Genomic DNA, 20,345 nt, shown 5'->3' with positions numbered 1-20,345 from the left:
TACGAAACAAAAATACTAGTTAGTTGTAGTGGCCAAAAATCGTCTGTCCATTGTGTGTCCATAATTTTCCACAAGTATAACTTTCATAACCACATCCTTAATTATCACACTTCTAGACTACGACATCTTGACCTATCTCGAGATCAACCTCCCATTACCTCTACTCGACCTTCAAATATGAAATACAAAAAATGGACCGCCTGACCTACCTCGACAACTTAGTTGTCTGGAGAGAGTGGTGTAATCCAAATACGTACCAAAGATGCTGGCTAGTATGATAATCTCATCACTTAATAGATTAATTGTGTAATTGAACTCATCTCCTTAATGTTATGATCACATCTAATATACTTATGTTATGTATTGGTGGAGCATGAAAACTATCTAACAAGAGACACAGCTGCAGATGGCAATCATGCTGGGGCCATTGTAGTATTATCCAAATCTTGGTGAAGATCTTGGGAGATTTCTTTGGTTGACCAAAAGTGTAAGTGTACCTTAGCTTGGTCAAAGTTACGGTGCCTTTATTCAGATATCTAAACTCAAACGTGCTTGGTTCTAAAACAAAATCTTTAGTTAGATTGATTGATTGAATTCCTTGTATGTGTCCTTTTTGTTACCTTCACTATCACATACGCCCCATAATTTTGTTCAACACCCACCACAAAAAAGAAAAGAAAAGAAAAACACGTTTAAGACTTTAAGTGAAAGCAATCAACGCCCACCCCATAAATTTATTCTGCGGTTCTCCTTAGAGGTTGTGGTTGTTTTAGGTTTTCTTCATTAGTTCTGGGTGTTTGTTTAAGGCTTCTGTTGTTTTTTGGGGCCTTTTTGGTAATGTCTATGTGTTATTCTTATTTCATAATTTAATAAATTCAGATTTATTATAAAAAAAAAGGTTAATTTATATATGCAGGCTGACTAGTTTGAAGTTTAAGTTTCTAAATTCTTACTTTGGGCCAAAGAAAAGACGAGAAAATAATGAAACATGAGTCACTTCATCACTAATCATCAATGGAAAGAATAAATTCATTGGACTCCGTCCATCTCCAAAAGCAATGGAACTGGTAGAGTGGAGAATATATAGAAGCCTAGCTATGTTGTAATAATACTTCACTATTATTAATTTTTCCTTTTGTTTCTTTTCATAATTCCCGTAAGCCAATCTGTTGGCATATAAGCAAGGTTGTCCAAATAATCATGTCAAATCGAATCAATCGATTTATCGGTTATTGTCAAATATATGTTAGTGAAGATCGATCGAAAATTCGAAAAAAAAAACCCGATAATAACTGATCGAATGATCGATTAAATTTTTGTCAAAAAATTTACCGTCTACACACTGCTTATAAGTAGAGACATGAGGGGCAAGATCTCCTCTACCCTTTACAACTCACCACTTATTTTTCCTTTCAGTCAAATATTGTTTTTCAAAACTTTAAGTACTAAAAGCATTAACTTGATTGACAAATTCATGTCAACTTTTGCCTTGGCTCCATCTTTTACTTCCTTTCTCTTTTCTTCTGTAGGCCATTTAAAGCTGAAATCACGTAAAATAGTCAAAATCAGTGTAGAGACTCCTACTATTACGGCAAACTGGGATTGAGAATTAATAGTAGATACTAGATGTGTCGCTCATTCTTTACAAGCTAGGTTTAAGAATGAAAATAAAATACTAAGTATTATAGCTAATCTTGCATGAAATCAATCCTATATGTACGTATTAATCTGGACACAGGTACTAGGTTATGTCTAATGACAGAAATCCAATGTTTTAAAACATGTGTAAGAACATAAAAACAAGCATGTATGTATATATATACATATATATGCAAGAGTAATTGTGTATGTATATATAGAAAACCTTGAAAGCGAGTGATGGAAATGACTATGTCCTCTTTTTTCTTTGTTCCTTTGAATTTTGATGATGATAAGTTGCACGCATGTCTTGTCTCTGGTACTAAATTGGACCTACTAGTGGAGCTACAATGTCTGGTAGCTAGGGATATACTTTAAGTAATTGAGAACATATATATCAGCTTCAAATTCAGTTTCTTCATATAGAGTCCTTACCCCTTATTAATCCAATGTCTTGTGTGATTATGTTGTTTTTTTGTTAGTTAAGAAGATCAATCAAATGCGCCTTTATATATCTAAATTGGATAAGATTGTTTTCTTTAAAAGGTTTCAGGTAAAGAGACCTCCATAATGAGCCATAATTAATGTTTACATTGATGCTTACTGTATTGCAATACTTGATAGCTATGTTTGCATTGTATTAACTTTCTTTTAAAAAATTTTGGCTAAAATCCAGTAATAGTGCTGCTTTTTTCTTGACTTAATTAAAAACACACATGCACTATTTTTTTTTCTTCATTTTGGACAAGGACATGCACACTCTAAACAACTTTTGTGGCACTGGATTCTTGTTAGTTCTCTGTTTCACAAGAATATTTTGGATATGGAATGTAGTAGTGGTTATGCTAAGAGGAATATTTATTCAAAATTTCAAAAACAAGTTCAAATTTTATTATGTTTTAGAAATACAAAATGTCTTAAATAGACTAGGTGAGAGTTAAATGTGTGATTTATGAGCTCGCTCTTAACTCCTCTCAAACGTAGAATGTTCTTGTAATTAAGAACAAAACCTGCGGGCTTTAGGAGTCTCCTCCTTTTCCTATTTCTCCCTACTTTTTTCAAATTACAACATTAAGGTGGTATGGAATTCTCCCTTATGCTAAAATTACTAATAATAATGAAAAAAATATTATTCATTAAAAAATGGTAATGATTATTTAGGCATGCTGAATGTTGATTTTGTTGCACAGACACCCTTGTAATTAACACATAGAAGAAGCATATTTCTGTAGCAATATTACCAAAATTTCAAGATATTCAAAATCAATCAAGAAAAATTAAGGGAAAGATAAAATTAAAGGAAAATTAAATGTGCAGAGGGAGTGGAGCAGATAGATGGATCACAAATGATTGCAATTAATTCACATGCATGTTTCTGCTACCTAATATGTTATAAACAGCAGAGCCATGTCAGGTACTAATTTGAACACAATTTTATATACACAGAAAGGAGAGGGTGTATAGAGAAATACAAGACGAAGAAGCCCTGACACAAGTGCATTGTTTTGATGTCAACCCCTAAAATGCTATTGGTGGCCTTATATTGCCAACCAAAGATTCTTGTGAAGACATTGACTATTCATTCGTATATAACAAGCTATATATATATATATATCAAATAATGTAATTAGAATCACAATACTAGAATTGTTTTTGTTAGCTGGTCATGTGCAAATCGAGCCTCTTCACTGCTCTTGTACTGCTGTAAACAAAGGAATTAATTACTGTCAGGAAAGAGATAACCAACACACAAGAGAGCAAACCATGAAAGATAGAGTGAGATATATATATATATATATACAGTAATTAAGTAATTAGTAGTAGTAAATGACAAGTATAAGAAGGTATTTCATGAGTGGACACAAGTAGAGAATAATTAGATAGCTTAGCTTAGCTAGCTAGCTAGGTGTTTTCATGAATTAACCCAAAAAAGATCAAAAGAGAAATATGAGTTTGTTTGTTTGATTTGATTTGATTAAAGGGAAATAGTGATTTATGTTTGTATAATATGATGATAGAAAAAGGAAAAGAAAGAAAGAAAGAAAAAGAGGAAGTGATGGAGGGGGAAAAAGAAAAAGATGGGATATAATTAATAATTATGGTAATGGGGTTTGCTTTTCTTTTTCTCTTTTTTAATAAAGAAAAACAAAAAAGAATAAGAGAAAAAGGAATCCATGTATATCCAAGCACTTGGAGACAAAGTGAGGTCTGAGAAGGTGAAAAGCAAAGTTTGCTTTTAAGACCCAGAAAAGGAGATTTCAAACCCAACCCTGTATAGCTAGGGTTAGCTTAGGAAATTGCCTGGTTACTCTCTCTCTCTAATGGTGTCTATATTTAGTGAGCAAGATTGGGGGAGGAGGAGAGGAGAGGGGAGGGGGTGGAACTTCAACCCCACAAACTCCTCCTTTCTCTCTCAAAATAATCAAACACGAGACATTAACAACTACCAAGCTTAGCTTGGCCACTGGTTGTGCTTGTATTGTGCCAATTCCAAAGGGGGGTTTTTTTTTTTGTTTTTGTTTGTGGGGAGAGCTTTGAATTATAGCTTGATTTGATTATGACTCACTTCACATCTCTCTCCGCCTTCCCCTATATATATATCCAGTCCTGAGCTTCCTCTCTCCTCTCTCTCTAGCTTCATTAATTGGCCATTCACTACTCTTCTTGTTATCCAATCTAATCATGCGCAAGTATACACATGCAATTGCATATTATTGTACTTGATTGCTGAAATACATGCTATGATATATGCATATATGTATGTATATGCCTGGCTCCCTGTATGCCATTTGCAGAGCCCACCGGAGAATCGATGGCCTCCGTGGATGGCGTATGAGGAGCCATGCATATTAATCAATTCCATTTGTGTTATATATATATACACATCTATGGATTATAGATAATTATATATGTATTGTTCAAGTGTTTAATTGCAGGGGTATTGTTCAAAGACTGGAACCTAGTTTTCTATGGGCAGCATTGTAATTTCCAAGGAATTCTTGTTCTCTGATGGGATGAAATCATCCAAGTGAAAACCAAGGTAATTAAGCACTTAGTTATATAAAAAATTCTCCTCCTGCTGCAACCTCCATTGGCATCTGTTTTAGGGTTCTGACCATGATATGATGTTTGTCCAAAATCTATGCACACACACACATTCCGTAGTTATTTTTTTTAAAAGAACCAGTTTTATGTGTATGTGTAAGGTTTTAAGGAGGAGTTCGTAAAATTATTTTGGAGAATCATAGATTGTGTAATCAAAACTATGTACATATATATATTTGATGTATAATTATAAAAATGTTAAAAACCTGAGTTCTTTGATCATGATAAATAAACCCATTTGCGTTTTCTTAAATTAGGATGTCGGTTTATATACATGTATATATATATATATATAGAGGTGTTCATGTTTCTTTGATCAATACATTTTGCTTTTCTTTTCTTTCTTCTTTTGATAAATGTGCCATATATCTTTGGATTCATGACTAATGACCAAACGAAACAAACTATATCTTACGAAATCCTAATTGATTTACGATATATATGCATAAAAACATCTCTACTTCCCAAATAGTTATGCATTTTGATAGATCATTTTTTAAGCATTTATGCAATACATCTAATTAAGAAGATTATTTAGGCAAACCAAGAAAAACCTATTGATTCATCTTTCTTTTTTTTTAATTACTGAAGTAGAAGTGAAGTACTAGTCATGACCTACATTATTCTTCCAAAGCAATTTGATCTTGTCCTTGGCTTGATATCTCAGAAGAAAAACATATAATAAAAACCAAACACAAAAGTATAGTAAATATGATTTTATATATCTTTGTTTTGAGCAATAGCTCCTAAGGACATTTGTCTAGCGAAAGTAGGATTAAATTAGTTAAAGGAATTAAGAAAAGAAAAGGAGAGAGAATATATAATCACTGCCCTTAATTGCCACTAGTACTAAATTTCATCATTGTTTTTTTCCTTAATTGGCTTACTAATGTAGAGAGTGAATGTAAAATTAAGACAAAACTACTGCTGATCCTAGGAAAAATAAACCCAAAAAAGCAATAAAGTTTAATGAACAATGATGGGGATTTATAATCTTTATTCAGCTTGATAACTAGAGCTTTATTATTATATACAATGCATGAAGTATATATGAATAATACATACACAGATAGAAGTAGCTAACCCTTCTTAGGTTTATCTGTATAAAAGCTCCTCTATCAGTCTACATATCTAGCTAGCAGGGCTAGATGTTACTATCATGCTGAGAATCAGATATTTTCCTTTCTTCTTTCAATCTTTTTCTTGCTTTTGTATGCAGGCGCACACACTCACAGTCACAGATGCACACGCGTCTGACCAGGGATTCAAAAAGAAAAGGCATGAATTCTGGCGAATGCAAAGTTTTTTCTTTCCAGCAAACCCTATCTCTATCTACCAGGATCACCATCATCATCATTATACTAGGGAATCTGGACCACCCGTCACACTCTCTCTCTCCTTCTGATTGGCTGTTCAAGAATAATAACATCACACGGTCAAACCAGGTCAAAAAGGCCACACTCCCACATGCACACACATTGGCCTGGGAGGGGTGGGGGACACATTGAATATCTCTGGATTGATCAGAGGGCTAGGAATGACTGTTTAGTTCTTGTTTGAGATGGGAAGGGGCGAAGAGAATCAAAAGTACAGTACGTTTTTGAGCCTGTGTGGATGTGAATACTGAATAATGGTGATCGATGATTGTTGTGTTGTGGAGATGAAATGATATTTCAGTCTATGTGTTGTGTTTGTTTCATTCACTGATTTGGGTTGTATTTTGGGAGATTGTTTTGTTATGGTTTGAGGCAGACAGATCGGCTCGTAAAGCTCTACTCATAACATAAAAATGGTAACTCATCATTTCAGTGTTTTTGGAATTCATCAAGCTTTTGAAGTTTCATGTGACAATATAGCATGCATGCTGCCACAAGTTTTTACCAACTACACTATACACTACAGTAGTTAGTACATACATGCATGCACAAAGCTCCAAACAACTACTTCTGCTTTAATTATTTTGTTTCATTTGGAGCAAATTTGACACGTAAAAGTAAATAATTTCGAACTCATAACCGAGATGGGGGTCACAAGCTAAAATCCTACCATTAAATAATGGTTTAAAATGTGTTTTTGGGTGTTGTTTGTGCTTATAACGTTAGGGTATAGTAGATTTTCAAAGGAAACAAATTTTAAACACTACACTTTAAATCCTAATCCTGAAACTTAAATGAGCATTGTATTGGAGTTTAATGGAGGAGTATGGTGGAGTTGGTGCGATCATCAGAGACCATAATGGTCAGGTTCGAGTGGCTAGCATGATGCGGGTCTTCTCTGCGGGAGACCCTTCTTTAGTGGAAGAAGTAGCTTTCAGCTTTGGCATCAGGTTTACGCATGAAGCTGGTATCCATAGCTTTATTCTGGAAGGGAATGCCCTTGAGATAGTTCAAGGCATTACCAGCAACAAAGTCTCCCTTTCGCCCCATTACCACATGACTAAGGTCTCTCCAAATTCGATCCAACCCGAACCATGTACACCCTAGTGAAAACAGTGCGTTAAAACTTAAAACCCACGAAGCAACCAAAAAGCACGCGCGATCCAAAGCATGGTCCAATAGCACGGGCCCCAGTTAAAAAACCGGGCCCAACTGTTTGTGGAACTGGTTGGCATGCCCATAATCCAGAAGCCCAATGGGCAGGCCTCATGTGGAGAGATCTCGCCAGCAAAACAACATCGGTAAAGCCCAGTCCACAACCAAAATATGGGCCTAATGAAGCAATGAGCCAATGACCATAGCTCACTAAACAGATTGAATAGAAGACTATACGTGTACGAGAATAGAGGGAACGAATTAGGGGCTCGGCAATTTATTATTCTACAATTTTAATCTAATGGTTGTCACATCATATAAATTTTTTGTTTTTTTATTTTTAAAACTTGTTGACTTTTTTCTTCTTATTAAATGTGAATTTTGGATTTTAAAGAATTATGGAGCCCTTAAATCCAGTGAGGACAAAGTCTCCAACACTCTTATTTGTACAAAAGATAAAACCAAAAACCAAAAAACAAAATAAAAATATAAAGAATATTAATAAGGCAAATTCTCAAACATATCTCTACTAAAAAAAGAAGAAGAAATTGACAGTATAGAAACTCTCGGAACCAAAGGATTCTCTACGATTGACAGGAGTACCTTCGTCGGTACAAAGAATCTGGACTGTCCATTATGGTATCATGAGGTGTAGGTCCCACCTTCCATTTAGATTGCTTAGTCACCTGTTTTCTTTGTCTGGCCGCGTTAGGCTCCTTTCAACCGCCACACCAATCCGAACCTCACGTTCCTGTATCTTCGTTTTCTCGAGGAACGCTGCAGCTCGCCATAACAATCGCGGGGGTCCTAGTTCAATGCTTTAAGGTATGTATGAATGAAGACGATTCTGGATTCAAGTATATCAGTCTCTGCCAATATATCTTGATCTGCGCTATATGTAGTGTCCTCCTGGTACTCTTTTTTTTTTTTTTTTTTTTTTTTTTTTTTTCCTTCTCGCGAGATCTGTTTATCGGTAACATATGCAGGGTTTTAGTTTTGGATTCTCGAAATAAACGAGTCTTTTCATGTACTGTTGAAGCTTGTTTGTGATCTGCTTGGAGTTATAACTGATTCTACGGTATTGTTCTGTGGTTGTTCAATTGCTATTCCATTGGTGTATTGAAATAAAGAAGTTGTGATAAATTTCTTTTGATACTCTGCCATAAACATCTGAATCTGATTAGATAAACACTCCAACAGTTGGGATGTGCTTGATTCGCATGTCGGAATAAGAATTCCCGTGGCAATGTGTTGTATATTTTTGAATTCAAGTAAACTAAGTGATGGAATATATACGTTTATATATGTAGAAGGATGTGTCAGTCGATTTAATGATTAGTTAAGCATGCACGTAGTGCAACTTTTTATCCAGATTTCTTGAAAGGTCCTATTATTCCTTGAAGACTAATAGGACAAGTCTTTTATACAATTACTCAACAACCATTGATTTAAGCTTCTTTCTCTTATAATCTAGTTTATATGGTTTGTTCTATTTATCTCTGTTGAATATGCTTAGGAAGTCTGAATTCATTTCAAATTTATACCAAATACACTCCAGGTGGAGGAAATATATAAAAAATTCACAAAGATGTGCGGGTAAAGTTATCCCACCGAGGAGATTTTATCCGGAGGTTAACTTTCAAGATATTATTGAACACTGTTATAGCTTTTTTATCATGTTTGTGAAAAAGCAAATTTTCAAGGTATTTGTGTTATTTATAGTTGCATTACATTTTTATTTGCAGAAGGTATTTGTCAAGGGAAAGTATTGTCGGCTGTCTTTTCAAGGTTCTTTCTTGAGATGGCAACAACGAGTAACACCTTATGCTCGTCTTGTCCGGATCTTTCTTATACTTGTGTTAATGGCTTACGGTGTGCAAATGTTAAACTACTAATGCCTAAATCTGTTGTGAGGACTGGCTCTTCAACTAAAAAGGAATATGTTCAAGCATTTTATCACAATGCTAGAAGAGTGATAATGTCTAGCCATCTAATGCCGGGACACTTTGAAGGGACCATTATACGAAAGAAAAAGCTCAAGGAACCTAACCTGAAGGTGGATCTGGTGAGGACTCTATTGATTGATAACTATGATAGCTACACCTACAATATCTACCAAGAGTTGGCTGTCATTAATGGGCGTAAGTTTCCCTCTCTAGACTGACATACATGCACATACAAATGGCAGAATTTCTTTGAAAAGTCAATGATCCTTCCATTATGGTTTGATTAAGGTTTCTGACATTAAGTTAGATGTGGTTTGATGAATGTTATTTTTTTCCATTATTTTCTTTACCCTTTCTTTATTCCCTATATTCTGGTTTATTGTTGTGGCAGTGCCTCCTGTAGTGGTAAGGAATGATGAGTGGACGTGGAAGGATATCTGCCATTACTTATATGATGAAGATGCATTTGATAATATAGTTATATCACCTGGACCTGGTTCTCCAACGTGCCCAACTGACATAGGTAAGGAAGAGAGTTTTTTTTTTTTGAAGAAAAAGCCAGAGAACCACAAGTTTCTTTTAAACAAAATTTGTTTCTTCGTATATTAGTTTGAGAAGCATAAATTCATAGCATGTTCTGGTTGATGATGCCCATATCAATTTCTCAGTGTATGGTATAAGACTAGGATCTAATGATTCTAATCACAAGTTCAAATGAAAATTTAAGTTTGGTCCAAATGACAAAAGAACAAACTATTTTTCGATAGCAATTATCGTTTTCTAATGGTCTTGATCCAACAAATTTGTGTTGCAGAACGTTTCCACTGTTCAGTGCTCTTTAGTTGTGTAATATCTTCTTATTGCACTATTACTTCTAAGAAACCATTTCTAATCTGCAGGCATATGTCTTCGTTTGCTGCATGAGTGCTCTGATATCCCTATTTTGGGCGTTTGCCTTGGTCACCAGGTGCTTTTGCTTATTTTGACTGTGCTGATATCTTATTCTTTTTTTACTTATTTGATTCATCAATACTACTGCACACTTCAATATACTAGCAATTGAATTGATTTTGTCTGCCGTAAAATACTTTTTTGAGAGCAGTCTTATGTGTCCTTCCATAAATATAGCCTTTTTTATGCTCACACATTGCTCTTAAGTTCATAGATGAGATAGTGCCACGTTGGTCAAACCCATATCAATGTGTTGTGCATAAACATTCCTTCCATCTTACAGTATTCCGAAGTTCTTTTGTTATTTGCATTTACTTGAATTTTTTTGACAAGTCATGTATATATTTGTTATAATTATTATTAGCCTATAGGAAACTCCAACCTTGTCCTGGCTCAAGTCCTTAGGAGGAGGCTACCGCTAGGCCTAGAGCTCCTTGTTGCATTTACCTTAAAGTTATTTCTCAACCCATTGTAAATTCCTCTGAATTTGGCGAATAGTGCGTGCATCTCTTTGATACATAGTGGAACATAGTTGGCTTTATTGGCGTGGTTGATAGAAAGCCATCATCATGGTTGTTCCTCTTCCTGTCTTCCCTTCTTTCTGTGAGGGTTTATGAATTTGCAGTGAGATTTGTCCATTAATATGCCACCAAGGTCTTTTATTTCCTTTTTTTTTATCATTAACCTTAATTCACTTAAGATCTTTAAGTATTAGCTTTATGCGTTCAACCGAATACATAGGGGAAGACGAAAAGATCTATCTATGACATGGATTAATTAGGATGTCCTTTATTTGCTTTGTCTTCAAGTAAACATCGAAATGTGTATAGAAATAAATACTTGGGAGGCTGTCCCTTATTCACTATTTCCTTGTACAACACACATTGTATCTTCTTTTATGTTTTCTCTCTGTGCCCTTTAATAAATTTCATTTGCATTAAAAAAGTTGTTATATATTTGTTTGTTCATTTACTTCTCATTCTACGTGCTTTTTTACTTTTCAATTATTGGGCTTTGTTGCTCATAATACCTGGACCTTATGAATTGATAACTTCACAGGCTTTAGGTTATGTACATGGTGCTCAAATTATCCATGCGCCTCAGCCTGTACATGGACGCTTAAGGTATGAAGAAATTTCGTTACAAGTTGCCTGTTTTTTACTTTCTTCATAAACAAAAAAATTAGCAGTTGATTTATGTTATTTTGATTGATATTCCTAATGTTCGGTAAAGTTATTGTTAATAAAGCTACTTAATGTTTGGAATAATTATGAATAACTGCCTCAGTGATGGTCTGGTTTGCACTTTGTACATATCGATTAATTTGTTGACTTGTCCCATGCAGTGAAATTGAGCATAATGGTTCCAGACTATTTCATGGCATTCCTTCAGGCAGAAATTCAGGATTCAAGGTTGTCAATGGAAAATTTGAAACTATAAGCTTAAGATTTAATCTTCTATGGCATGCCTTTTGCGATGACTATTTTTTCCGCTTAAGTAGTATCAGTGATTTTTAGCTGTTTGTAACTTCAAAATGTATTCATCTCTATATTTTCTTTTAATGCTGTAGGATCTTGCATCCAGATAAACAAATCTCTAAGCTAGTCACAATTTATTTTTTTTGAATGGAAAAGTTCTCAAAAAAAAAAGTTATTCACAACTTGGTATTGAAGATCTGGGAAATGCTGGAAAAGATTTTTTTGTAATTCAAATGCCTGAATCCACAAAGTTTGATGTCAGAATACTACGTGATAGGGAATAGCCATATCCAACATGTGATTTGTTTAATTCATATAATCTCCGAAATTCATTGCAATTGAATTTGCATGTAGACTAGTGATAGAGGAAAACTTTCTTTAGCATGTCATGAGATGCATGAGTATATACATCTTCATGCTGCTGTTATTTTAATTGAAGGATACTATCCTTTTCTGATCTACAGGCAGAGGTTCAGTACTCTTTACTTGTTTCAATAGTACCTGCATGCTAAACCAAAGATCATTAATGATCTCACTCCTAAATTATTTCTGGTCATGATTGATTCCAGGTAGTCCGGTATCATTCACTTGTTATAGATGCTGATTCTCTCCCAAGGGATATCACACCTATAGCATGGACCTCTTCCTCTGATGCACTTTCTTTTCTAGCAACCCAGAAATCCGATATTATCCCTGATGATTATGAAAGTCAATTTGGGGAAAAATCTCACTTGGACTCTACCTTAACAAAATTAGAAAAGGAAAATTGCTGGCCTTCCTGCCATTCTGAAGGAATGCAAAGTAAAAGAGTTCTCATGGGCGTCAAACATTCTACAAGGCCTCATTATGGGGTGCAGGTATGTTGCATCGTCATTTGCCCATAGTGTATGTATAAAAATTTTCTTTGGTTTCTGTGCATCTCTTTACCTTTCTTTTGGTCTTTAGTTTCATCCAGAGAGTGTTGCAACCTCCTATGGGAGACAGATACTTAAAAATTTTAAGGAGGTGACTGCAGATTATTGGTCGAGATGGAGATCATCACTCTTTAGCAAGAGAGATGCTTATCATGCAGGTAAATTGGAGTTCTTCTAAGAAATTTCATTTGATACATTAACGGATTCCATGCTTTATTGTCTTATTTTTGGGTCTTCTAGAAGGCCGTGTGCTCCAAAATTATGCTTATTTCTGGATAATTTAGCATTTTTTGGTTAGGTGCACACCCTCTACCAAAACTTCATGATACATTGTTCCTGGGCATTCTATATAACTTGATTTGACTTTTGCTTTGTTTTTGTACATCACTTGTGATTTCCTCTGAGCAGTAAACTTCTTTTAGCACATATGCAGGTGCCCCATGTGAAACGATTATCCATGGAAGATCAAATATCTGGGAAATTAATGAGGAGTGCTGATGGTACGCTTTGTAGAGATACTCGCAGTGGGCAATTAGTCTGTAACAAAAATGAGAAGAGTAGTTTTGCGTTGTTCAATATGCCTACAATACCCTGTTCTAGCACGAGTGTTAAATTTCTAAAGTTGAAGTGGAGGAAATTTGATCAATTGGCTAGTAAAGTGGGTGGAGCGAGAAATATATTTTCTGAACTCTATGGAGATGACAAGGCTGAAAATAGCTTTTGGCTGGACAGTTCATCAATCGAAAAGGTTTCCAATAGTTCAAGTCTATATTTTACCAATCAAGGCATGCAGTTTAAAAGTTTTCTGTTTTCCTGTTAGGTGTTGCTATTGAATGTCTGGTGATGGTCATGTGCCATGTCTTATTCATTTAATCACCACCCTTTTGTTACAAGATTTTTAATGCTTTAACTTGGAAAACTGTGATCAAATCAATAATTATTCTTGTGGTGGATGGTTTATATTTTTTGGATTATTTTGGGCGTAAAAAGGGACTTATTAAATGGTAAAGTACGAAATATGGAAGTTTTTGTTTTATTTATTGAATTTGAGAAAATGTATTCTCCATTAGGAACTTATAATTCCAGATTATCACAAATATTTGGTTGTGGAAATCACGAAGACATTCTGATTCATAACAAAGACTAGTTGTAGTTGGTGCAAAATTTTAGTATGGGAGTCAATTTGGAGTTGCACCATGCACATGTAGAATATGCGTCAGAACTTTATGTTCTTCTATACATGCTTTTTAATGAGGTTAAAACTTATGCAATGTATTCCCTCTGTGCATATGCCTGCCATGTTTTTCATGATCTTGTTTCTTGCTCATTCATTGTACTTACTGGAATATATGTTGATATGCTTTTGAAACACGAAGTGCTGAGAATTCAACAAGTAATCAAGTATTGGAATTTGCTGTCATCAGTAATAGTTCCATTCAGTCTTTCTTATCAAACTTTTTGACGTTGAAACATTAGGCGAGTATTTTGGGGTTACAAAATTAGTTTAAGTTTCTTCCCAAACCCTTTAAGCTTGCTCCCTTACAAAGTGTTGCTTATCATATTCTCGTATTCTTGAGGTTCAATATTTATTTGCCTCCCTTTTTATTATTCTTTTTACATGTTTAGGGGAGAGCACGCTTTTCATTTATGGGCGGCAAAGGCGGATCACTTTGGAAGCAAGTGACATTTACATTGTCGGATCAAAGGTTTGAGCAAACTTCAATCTTTTTGGTTGTTGCCAAAAGTATTATGTTGCATTCTCTTTCCTTCATCTGTTGTTTGAAAGTTTCAGTTGCCTATCTAGCTGGCTTTCATGTTTTTTCTGAGATTCTGCATTTATACACTCCCACCAAGTCTAACTATAAAACTAGTATTTTTATTCCTTTTCCAGTGATATGACTTCTAAATGTGGCGGGCATCTGTTAATCAAGGATGCTCAAGGCTCTTCGAGTATAATATATTTAGAAGAAGGTTTTCTTGATTTTTTGGACAAGGTATGCAATGAATTATCCAAGAATCGTTTTTTCTTTTTTAGATTGCATAAGAATGATTTTATATTTCTGCCTTTATGGGTTCTGTTTTTCCCTAGGAATTTGCTACCCAGATTGCGCAAAATTATTGTCGCTGTAGAAATATTAGTGTATTGCTGATGCATATTTTACTTATTCTGACATTTAAGTGTTTCTTCTCATTCTGCAAGTCGGAGATTATGATTCCTTTTTAATTCCAGTTTTCTAAAATCCAATTTAATCGACATCTTGTTGTTTTACTCGTTTACCAGGAGCTGCTCTCATTCCGTTATGAAGAAAAAGATTATGAAGGACTACCATTTGACTTTTACGGTGGATATATTGGTTACCTTGGGTATGTGGCTTAGTTAATTCATATGTGAACTCCATTAGTCATTCCCTTTCTAGAAGGTTGAAAAATTATTATCAAAAAAGTTAAATCTTTACGCACTTTAAGATGCAAATGAACTTTGGGCTACCTACAGTCTCTGGTTTGCCTCCTTTTGTAGTCGCTCCCATATCATTGTTACCTGCCAAAAGCTACCAAGATTAAGACATTCAATAGCCTCTCTCAATTTTAATTATTGCTATTTTTTTGACCATAGGAGTTAGAACTCATGGATAACAACTTGCCCTTCCCTGAACCTTCCTCCACCGTGGAAGGCTTGTGCCTGGGAGTTTACCTTCCTTTATTTTTGGATAACAACCTCTGTGTTCTCTTCTGCTTCATCAAAATAATTATTTGTCAACCTTTCTTGTCCCTCTACTGCAATCTTTGCGTGAAAGAATTTATCTTTCAAATAACGACAGTTAGCAAGCATTTCTCCGATCAAAAATTGCTGATTATAGACTGTCTGTGTTACTTGATGGATCTGAGGTATTAGCATGGCATTGATCTGGTAGTTTTGCATGAGAACGACTTATCCCTAACCATAAATAGGATACAATAAGGAGAAATGTCTAAATGGTAATCGTGTGTGGACTATGCGTATTTTAAGGGTTGCGCAAGAAATACATCATTCTATTTATGTGATTAATTTTAGAATCAGAATCCTGTTGTTCACTGTTTCCCTTACTTATCTCAATTGCCACATAAAATAAGGAGGATGCTTTCCCATAATTTGTCATGTTTTGACATGAAACTAGGAGTCCTTGTAGGGAAATGGGGAAGCCGCGACCAGAAATTATAATTTGATGTCTCTGGAATTATAACCTAATATTGTGGCTGAGATGAAGTTTGATAATCTATACATATTGTTTCCCTTTGACTTAAGGCATGGCATGGAAAATTTTCACTCCTTTTCTTTCTTTCTTTTTTTCCACTGGACATATGTGACATTCATGAAGATCTTTGGGGCAGTAAACTAGTTAGTTCAGTAGCAAGGATTGTCTTACTATGGTAGATTTCAAATAAAAAATCATCAATGTGTATTAACGACAATATATCTGCTTTCTATGTGCTCTAGGATCACTTATGCCCAGAAGTTTGTGTTTCCTTTTTTTTTTGACGCTTTCACTGTCCTTGAACTATGGACTACCTGTATCATTTAGCATAAAAGAATCGGGCCACTATATCTGGTCTTAGTTTCACAATATAAAAATTCCGGCAATAAAGTGGATTGAATCCTTATCTTCATTTCATTCTGTGTCTCTCTGCCACAAATATTTTCAGCGTGATGCTATTTCTTATGTGAATTTCTTTTGTGATGCAGATATAACCTTAAAGTTGAATGCGGAACAGCACCGAACCGCCACAAGTCCACGACTCCAGATGCTTGCTTTTTCTTTGCCGATAATCTTGTAGTTATTGATCATTGCAGTGATGATGTGTATATATTGTCCATACACGATGAAAGCACAACCATGACGTCTTGGTTGGATGACACAGAAAAGAAGCTTGTTGGCATAAAAGCTTCCACAACAAGAAAATCAGGAAAGCAGACATCAGAGGCCGCGAGTTTTTCTCCATCTGAAGCAGGCTTCCAAGCAGAGAAGAGCAGGGAGCAATACATAAAGGATGTCAAGAAATGTCTGAGATACATTAATGATGGAAAAAGTTATGAACTGTGTCTTACAGCTCAAATGAGAAAGACAATCGGGGAGATAGACTCCTTAGGACTTTACCTTCACCTTAGAGAGAAAAATCCAGCACCATATGCTGCCTGGCTGAACTTCTCTTTGGAAAACCTGTGCATTTGTTGCTCTTCTCCTGAAAGGTTTTTGCGATTGGATAGAAATGGTGTACTAGAAGCGAAGCCCATCAAGGGTACCATAGCTCGTGGGTTAACACAGGAGAAAGACGAACAACTCAAACTGCATCTGCAGCAAAGGTAGGTTTAATATTCTCGAGCATCTGCAGCATAGGTAGGTTTGATATTCTCAATTTTGTGCAGCGCCAAAAGTACGATTGCAGTACCTGATAGTATAAGTTCCAGCAAAATTTTCATTTCTTTCAAAGTAAACCGAAGAATCTCCATTGCTTTGCAATTAGGAAGGAAAAATATGTCATGTGCTTTCCCTTTTTATATGTTGTTAGCATTATCTTTTTTTCAATCATCTATGTGAGTCAGTCACTCAGAGTTGAACAAACTTAATGTTCAATCAATGTGTCAGACATTTAGTGGTGACAATGCTTATTAGTTTGGGTGATTCTGTAATTCGTTGTTATTGACATCTCATTTAGATTTTCCATGCCCAAGCAAACGTTATGCACCTTGAGTTTGTAACAGAATGCACAAGTCTATATACTTCTTGCTAACTCTTGCTCCCGCCATGCAGTGAAAAGGATCAGGCTGAGAATCTAATGATTGTTGATCTACTAAGGAATGACCTTGGTCGTGTCTGTGAGCCTGGCACTGTGCATGTGCCCCATCTTATGGATGTGGAGTCATATGCAACTGTTCATACCATGGTGAGTACAATTCGAGGGAAGAAGCAACCAAGTATGAGTGCTGTTGATTGTGTCAGAGCCGCTTTCCCTGGCGGTTCAATGACTGGTGCCCCAAAGTTGAGATCAGTGGAAATTCTCGATTCCCTCGAAACGTGCTCTCGAGGTATATATTCAGGCTCCATCGGCTTTTTCTCATACAACCAGACATTTGATCTAAACATTGTTATAAGAACAGTAGTTATACACGAGGGTGAAGCTTCGATAGGAGCAGGTGGAGCAATCGTAGCTCTATCAAATCCTGAAGAAGAGTATGAAGAAATGATCTTAAAAACTCGAGCTCCAGCAAAGGCTGTTACTGAATTTCTGCAGTAATGAGATAGCAGAATGCTAACTTTTCACCTTTTACTGCTTAGAAGTTAGACATATTGCCGTATGGATTGCATTCTAGGCTGCAGACAACTGCCGCAATTTGTTGTAGCATTAGTTTATTTGGTGATTCATTTTTTTCCAGGCAATAAAACACAAGATTTGTTAATTTACATTTAATGTAATACTATATTAAGTTTGTAATTGTAATTTAAGAACATCATAATCATGTCATTGCTACTTGTTAGTGGAGTTGAAGATGTTTTTTTTTAGTGGAGAAGTGGCCAATTCAATTGCAATGAAGAGCTCTTCACCAAACTCGTTACCTTGATTTTTGCAAATCTCACATATTTAACTTCCAAGGAAAAACACCATATCTCTGCATATGGAGAAAAATGGGCTGTAGTTGCTCCCAAGATCTTCCCAATTTATATTTTGTTTAACTTTTTTTTGCGTTATTAGGATTTAGTGTAGGGTTTAGAAATTTTTTTTTTCAAAATTAACTATATTATAAAACTAAAAATATTCAATAAAAAATTATCTGCTTAACTTTACCCATCTTGACATAAAATTCTTTTATCTACCATTGCAACCCCCTCATGTTAAGTTTTGGCTTCGCTCTTGATTGGTGGTGGCTTTCAATGTAGATGTTGAACCAACTTCGTGATATCCCAACCCCAAGATACATTAATTAATATTCTTTATTTTGTCTATGAAAATGCATTGTTACCTATTCAATATTTCAATCTCAAAGTTGTTGATAGTCTTATATAATTGAAGTTATTTATTTTAATTGGTAAACTACATAAGATTGTCATTCCCCAAATCTTCTTTTGTTGTAGATGGAGTCATGAATGGATAGCTAAACCTAAACCAATTATTTAAAAATAGACAAGTTGATTAACAACCACAAAAAAAAAAAAAAATATTATTAAAAGTACCCAAAACAACAAAAGGCAAGAGTCATCGTTATCAAGAAATTGTTTTTCTAATTGTTATTATTTTGGACTCTTCATACATCCTAATCCTTGAGAATGAAGGTGGTGTGTATGTATGGGAAATGAGAGAACCCAAATACTTCATTGTTTATGTAAAGATAATATGTTTTAATAATGACATAAAGAAAGATTCCATTCTAAAGCAAGCCAATCACTTTGTAGCCCATGACACTAAATATATATTCATAGAAATGAAAGTGAGAGGTTATCAAATTATTAGGTTTACAAAATTAAGACAACAAGAAATATATAATAGGCAACCAACATGACATTACATAACCATAATAAAGCAAAAGGAACAATACGTTGAATGGATGACCAAACAATCCTAATTTTTAAATTAGGACCCAAGAGGTGGTCACAAGAAGGAATATATCTTCTTATTACAAAATTAATCTAATCAACAATATATAAATATATACACAAATGAACAGACATATATATATATATATATATATACACAAAGATATATAAAAATATGTGTGTCTATGTATAATCAATCCCTCCGCACTGGTAACACTTTATCTGCTTTGAGCCAGTTCATACTGACTCGCACGACTTTGTCTTCCTAGGCTAAACACCAGTCACCAACCCATATTAATTTGAGTTCAGGAAAAATGTTTGTAATTGTTTAGGAAGTTCAAGATATTATATTATGCATTTCATTTCTTCCTCTAGTCGATATGGGATTTAGAGCACTAAGTTCCCTCATCACTCGTTAGCTCGTCCAACGTCACCAAACTTGACACTACAAAGACTCGTGGCTCCGCCCACTCGAACTGGGTACTATAGTATAGTGCTAAACTAATAGATATATTAAATAAACCATAATATCCATTTATGGTTGATACTTTAATTCATCTCCAATTAATTTAATCAATTAGCATTTATTCCTTATTATGATGTTTCCACGGTTAAGCAGTATTATCAACATCAATGAAACCACCGACAGATATAAAATAGGGACATTAAATTAAATTATTTTATTGTTAACGTGACATGAATGATAATACCTTCTTCTTTTTTTTTATGTCTCCCTTTGACATCGTTATGTAGGCAGGCTTAATCAGCAATAGTATATATAGATTATAGAACCCTAGATGGTTGCTTTATACCTCTCAAGGGAGTGAAGCCTTCATCATCTATTTTCACCAACATAAGTATGAAATGATCTCCAACCACTATTGTCCATACATATGCATATATTTAACTATATAAATATACATATTAACTCATTGAAAAGTTAGTCAGATAGGACGGAAAGGGTGTAGGGGTGTCATTTTGAGGTTGTGAATATATATATATAGATATATGCACAATGTTCATGAGATGGCTTTATTATTAGCATTTCACACTTTGATGACTGAATATTTTGTTAGAATATTATTTATTTTGGTGGGTGTTGAGCCAAATTTGCTTTAAAGCCGGCTTTTGCGGATTAATTTGTGGGTTGTGCTTTAATTAACATTTCTGCCTTTAGTCTTGTCGTTCCTTTGATATTTGTGACAAAATTGCATAC

General features: G+C 34.8%; 1 protein-coding gene and 1 long non-coding RNA gene across 2 annotated transcripts; both read left to right on the top strand.

Moving 5' to 3' along the window:
* The first annotated feature begins 3,985 nt into the window (after nucleotides 1-3,985).
* Nucleotides 3,986-6,565, top strand: LOC119988695. Its single transcript, XR_005465658.1, has 2 exons — nucleotides 3,986-4,678; nucleotides 5,963-6,565. It is a non-coding gene; the product is annotated as an uncharacterized LOC119988695 (long non-coding RNA).
* Nucleotides 6,566-7,876: 1,311 nt separating this feature from the next.
* LOC119989360 (aminodeoxychorismate synthase, chloroplastic) lies at nucleotides 7,877-18,080 on the top strand. The gene is made up of 14 exons (XM_038834829.1): nucleotides 7,877-8,099; nucleotides 9,020-9,415; nucleotides 9,612-9,743; nucleotides 10,120-10,187; nucleotides 11,231-11,295; nucleotides 11,517-11,583; nucleotides 12,219-12,506; nucleotides 12,595-12,721; nucleotides 12,986-13,311; nucleotides 14,190-14,269; nucleotides 14,455-14,557; nucleotides 14,845-14,927; nucleotides 16,285-16,902; nucleotides 17,351-18,080. The coding sequence occupies exons 2-14, from the start codon at nucleotides 9,076-9,078 to the stop codon at nucleotides 17,832-17,834; spliced, it is 2,781 nt and encodes a 926-aa protein (XP_038690757.1). The 5' UTR covers nucleotides 7,877-8,099; nucleotides 9,020-9,075; the 3' UTR covers nucleotides 17,835-18,080.
* Nucleotides 18,081-20,345: the final 2,265 nt, after the last annotated feature.

This window comes from Tripterygium wilfordii, chromosome 21, assembly GCF_013401445.1.
Source record: "Tripterygium wilfordii isolate XIE 37 chromosome 21, ASM1340144v1, whole genome shotgun sequence".
NCBI lineage: Eukaryota > Viridiplantae > Streptophyta > Magnoliopsida > Celastrales > Celastraceae > Tripterygium > Tripterygium wilfordii.
This window is presented reverse-complemented; position numbering and strand designations above follow the sequence as displayed.